The 5053-nt window shown below is 60.5% G+C and overlaps 1 protein-coding gene across 1 annotated transcript; it reads right to left on the minus strand.

Annotated features, from left to right (window-relative positions):
- Positions 1–481: 481 nt before the first annotated feature.
- Znf703 (zinc finger protein 703) lies at positions 482–4751 on the minus strand. Its single transcript, XM_032919130.1, has 2 exons — positions 4353–4751; positions 482–3397 (listed from the first exon to the last, which is right to left on the minus strand). Exons 1-2 carry the CDS (start codon positions 4596–4598, stop codon positions 1862–1864), a joined length of 1782 nt encoding a protein of 593 aa, XP_032775021.1. The 5' UTR covers positions 4599–4751; the 3' UTR covers positions 482–1861.
- Positions 4752–5053: the final 302 nt, after the last annotated feature.

Here is a 5053-nt window from a genome sequence, read left to right on the forward strand (position 1 = left end):
CTAGAACAAATTGAGGCCTCTGAGCCTGTAGCCCTCCGTATTGCCACTAGATGGCGCCAGAGGCACGTCTCTGCTCACCCTCCCGCCGGGCTTGGGATAAGGCTTCAGAGGGAGTCAGCTCTAGTCCTCCTTCCTGGTTCCCTTTCTCACCCTGTAGCCCTTGAATTCCCGCCCAGGGGAAGATCTACTTTCACAGGCGCCCTCGCTCCACTTTGCCCCCAGGAAATGCCAAGGCCTTTGAAGTATCCCTGGGAGCCAAACGATTAAATTGGGGGATGGGGTAGGGAGTAAAGATGGTTTTATGTAATTTGTAATACATTGGTCTAAGTCCCCTCCTAGAGGAAAGGTTAACCACAGTCTCAGAAGGAAATCCTAAAGCTTTTAAGGAAAAAAAAAAAAAACCCTCAACAAAACAAGGGCATCTGCTTAAGTGTCTAGAAGTGGGACCATGGGTGAAGCAAGAGAGAAGCACACCACGGTGTGAATATAGCCAAGTAGTCCATTTATTAACAAAATAGTCTTAGCAAGGGAGAGCTCTGTTCACCCCACAAGAGGCCCCGCAGCCGAGGCCCCGCAGCCCCGGCGCTGCGTAAGACCGGGAAGGAGGGAAGGTGTTGGGGAGAAGACTTGGTTAAGTCTTTAATCCTAGCCACTGCAGGAACCCACGGAAACCCAGTGCCAGCTTTGGCAATTGCTGGCTCAGGTCTGGGACATGGCGAAGGGAGTGCTGTGATCCTAGGGCTCCCTGAGTCCCCAGCCTGCCCCCAACAGAGCTACTACTGCTGTCTGGTTTGCTGACTTGAGGACTAGTATGCTTTGGAGGGATCCATCAAAGATCCCCCACCCCGCCCCTATGGTCAGGGGAGGAGGCAGGCCACAGTCCCAACTAGGGAGAGAAAAAAAAATAGTAACGATAAAGTACTTCACAAAATATAAAGAGCAATTTCGTGCCAGCGGGGCCTTCTAAGACATTTAATTGGATGTGTCAGGTCCCTGTCAGCCGGCAATCCGACTACACGGAAAGGTGTGGGTCCCTGAGGGGCCAGGAAGGTCGAAGTGGCAGGCTTAGTTGGAGGCCATTGGGCCAACTGTTGGTGGCACCGGGACTTTCCGAGCACCCTGGAGGGTCAAGGCTGTGATCTGATTTGAGGGCTCAGGGCCTAGAACCACGTGCTCATGTGGGAAGCTGAGGGTGGGGGGGGGTGTTTTTGTGGAGTACCACACAGCACAACAGAATTCTGGTCCATCACAGCTCAAGACCTCCAGCCACCAAGGTTGTCCCCCAACCCCCTTGACCCTCTCCTCCAAAACTGTTACGATTTTTCTTGTACAAAGGAAAAAAAAAATTAAAACCTCACGTGGAAGGAAACAAGATGGGGTGGAAGGAAAAAGGGAAGGAAAAAAAATGCAGTTTTAACAGTTAAGACTCATGCAAGAAACTTCCCAAGATGGGGAAACTAAAAGTGTAGAACCCCAACTCTCCCTTCTTTCCTCAATTCCAAATCAGTCCAAACCAAACAACCCAGAAACCTTAAAATGTAAACCTAAGAAGAAAAAAAAAAAAAAAAAAAAAAAAAAAAAGGGAGAGGGAGGTGGGGGATCATGGAGTTACCTGGGCGGTTAATAGTATTATTTGGGGAGACAGACTTTTTGCATACCATAGACTCATGTGGTCATTAATGCACTTAGATTCCCAGCTTGTAAGCTAACATTATAGTAAATAAATACACAGTCCGGTGGGGGAGGGGCTGGGCTGGATCCTGGTAGGGGTAAGCGGTAATGGAGGTTGCAGCGTCGAAGGCAGTGGGACAGAGAGAGGAAGGGGTGGGTGGGGAAGGGCTGGGAGGGGCCAGAGCTGTGGTTACTGGTATCCAAGCGCCGAGGCGGAAGCTAGCCTCTGTCCATACAGTGCATATGGCGAGTAGTAGGGTCCGGCTGTGGGAAGGGACGGCACTGCCAGGCCCCCAGCTGTAGATAAGTGGCTCTTGCCATAGGGGTGGTATCGGCTTAGCCCCAAAGTGTGTGGACTCCTCAATGACAGCGACCCGGGGCTGCCTGGGGCAGCAGGCGGGGGGAGATGCAGATGACAAGAGGCCGCGGCTGCAGCGGCTGCTGCGGCACTGCCCAAGCTCGAGGCCCCCGGGTAGGCGGCCAGAAGTTTCTCTGCGCCCGGCAGGGCTGTGTGAGTCCGTAGATGGCTGAGCAGCTCCTCGGAAGTGGCAAAGCGCTTGTCGCAGGGCCCGCTGGCCGCCACCCAATTGCAGCTGTGTGGCAGCGGTTCATTCTGCAGCATGAAGCCATAGGTGTAGAGAGGATGGCCCGGGAGCGCGGCCTGGGCGGCGCTGGAGGAGAGCGCCGCAGGTTGCAAGGGGTGCCCGGGGTACACCAGAGGGTAGCCACTGGCCTTAAGGCTGGGCCCGGCCGGATCGTGCGCGCTGCAAGTGGAGCAGCTAGAGCCGCCGAGGTGCGAGGCGCTGTGGTAGCCTCCTAGGCAGTAGGGGTCACGGCATAATCCCTGCAGGAAGGAGGGCGGGGAGGCCCCGGTGAGCGGGCTGGAGCTGGGGGGCTTGCCCGGTGGCAGGCCCAGGCCCCCGGACAGCTGACCTCCCACTAAACCAGACTTGCTAGGATCCAGGCCAGGCACGAACTGAGACGGGTAGCCGGCGTAGGCGCCCACGATGGAGCCGTGATAACCGATGCTGGAGGGCGGTAGTGGAAACACCGAGTGGCCTGGTTTGTAGGGTGACACTGGGGCCACGTGGCCCGCCCCCACCAGGGCGGAGGGCGGCTCGGACTTGCGCCCTGATGCGGTGGCCTCCGGGCCACCGTGAGCCGAGTCCCCGCTGCTGCCTCGGCTCCCAGCGGCTGGCTCGGGACTGGGTTTGGCTTCCTGGTCTTTCTTGTCCAGTTCCCCGCCGCCGCCGGCCCCGCCGCTGCCGTTCTTGCAGTCTGAGTGGTGTGGGGAACCTCCGCGGGAGCCGCCCGGCGAAGACGAGTTTGACGAGGTGGAGACCGCTGCTCCATGCGGGGGAAAGGGAGGGCAGGCGGCGCTGGGGACCCTGAAGCCAGCCTTGTCTCCGGGGGACGAGGAGGACGAAGAGGTGGTGGAGGACACCGACGAGGAGCCACCGTCTTTGCGGGAGTCGCCGCCGCCGGAGCCCTTAGAGTAGGGCTTGAAGCTGGACTTGTCCTCCGCCGGGGAGTCCCCCAGCTGCTTGAGCGCCGCGGCCGCGGAGGCGGCGCCGGGGGCGGAGCGGCTCGGGTCTTTCTCGGATCCCAGCCCGTTGGCCGCCGCCGCCGCCACGGAGTTGAGCTTGGACGAGGGCGGCGGGTCGGGCTTGCCGATCTGCGAGCAGGTCTGGGCTAGCAGAGCCAAAGGACTCTTCTTGGCGTCCAGCTGCGGGAGACAGTGGCAAGGGGGAATGAGAAGACGGTGAGATTAGGAGACCCACTAAGTGCGCAGGGAGGCAGAGTCAGGCACCGGGGGAGCGACGGGGGCCTAGAGAAGAGGGTCACCCAAAGAGGGCCTGGCTCTGGCGGAGCAGCTGGGCAGAATGGCACTAGCCTTGTGGGTTAGTCCCTGAGTGTCATGGGCGCTGGCGCGCAGGAGAAACGGCTCAACAACGGCCCTCCCAGATAAAGGTGACTTCGCTGTAATCGGGGTGGTGATTCTCCCCCCCCCCTTTTAATCTAATTTCCCCATCTTTTTGGCCTAGGGAAAAACTTAAGCCTTTAGTTTGGGAGAACTTCGTTTGGGACGGGTTTCTGGTGATGGCGCTCGGGGTAAGAGTAGGGAGAGGCGCCTTCTAAAGGCAGAGCCGCAGTTGGCCCTGTGAGTAGCCCCTCCCTCTCTCCTTCCCTCCCTCTCTCCCTCCCTCCCAGGGAGGACACCCTGAGAAGTAGGGTGAAGAAAGACCCAGGATCGCGAGTGCCTGGTTTTCTGCACTGTGCCCCACCAGGCCGCGGAAGATGCAGAGGGACACCTCTGGCTTCCAAGAGAACAGATCGGGGTGGAGGCGAGGGAGGTCCAGAAGCAGTCTTTGGACAGGACTCTAAGGGGCCACAGAAAAAGTAAAGGACTCTGGGCACCACACGAGCAAATCCAGCCCTATAGAAAACACGCAGCTCCAAAGGGCGAGTGGGCAAAAACCTTCCACCCAGGAGTCTAGGGAGAACCTGGAGGGGTCTGATTCCTGCCTTCCGTCCCTCCTCAGGAGCTCCGCCAGCGTGGCCAGCTTCGGGCCTCGCGTCGCACTGAGCTACTGGGAGGGGGGGGCAGGGAGCAGAGCCAAGGGCCCAGCATGGGTGGAGGAGTGGGTTCAGTTCTAGGTGGGCAGCGCCGGGAGACTGACCTCAATGGGGCTGACGGGAGTGGAGGACAGCGGTTGCAGGTACTCCGGGTGCAGGAGGTGACCGGTGTGAGCGCTCAGCATCTTCAGGACCCTGATAGGGAGCCGGTTCGCCTGGCGCAGGGGGTCCGCCGGGGGCAGGAGGGACACCACTGCCGGCACCGCCGGCCTCTTCCCGCCGCCGCCGCTGCCGCCGCTGCCGCTGCTTTCGGGTGTCCTTGGGTTAGATCCAGCGGGCGAATCGCTCATTTGGAGGAGGCAGCGCCACTGGGGGGGCGGGGAGGGAGGGGAAGCTCCGGGAGGCGAGCTCCCGGGGCGGGTGGGCTCGCTCCGCTGCGTCGAACGCCGTGCAGCAGTCGCTGCGCCTCCGTGCCGCCTCCCCTCCTCCACCGCCGCCGCCGCCGCCGCTAGCCCAGGCGAGCAACACAAAAACCTTCGCCTTCCGCGAGCTGCACGTCAAATAGCCGCGATCTGCAGCCACACTTCAAAGGGATCGCCGCGCCCGCCCAATCGCAGCTCTCTCCCGGACCCCGGGGCGGGGAGAGCGGAGGGCGGAGGCGGGCGCCGCCGGTGGGCGGGGAGAGTCTTAAAGCGCCCTAGCCCGTCGCCGCCTCCCGGCCTTCGCCGCACGCTGGATCCGCTTCCCTTTGCGGGTTGTGCCCAGCTGCCCTAGCCAACGGGTCACACAAGGGATGGGACTTCTG

This window comes from Rattus rattus, chromosome 13, assembly GCF_011064425.1.
Source record: "Rattus rattus isolate New Zealand chromosome 13, Rrattus_CSIRO_v1, whole genome shotgun sequence".
In the NCBI taxonomy this organism is placed as follows: domain Eukaryota; kingdom Metazoa; phylum Chordata; class Mammalia; order Rodentia; family Muridae; genus Rattus; species Rattus rattus.

What these genes read in the sequence shown, in the direction of transcription:
- Znf703 (XM_032919130.1), bottom strand. Translation starts at nt 4,598, where the DNA reads ATGAGCGATTCGCCCGCTGGATCTAACCCAAGGACACCCGAAAGCAGC. An exon ending in CTCCCGTCAGCCCCATTGAG is followed by an intron (nt 3,398 to 4,352) that starts GTCAGTCTCCCG and finishes TGTCTCCCGCAG; the next exon opens with CTGGACGCCAAGAAGAGTCC.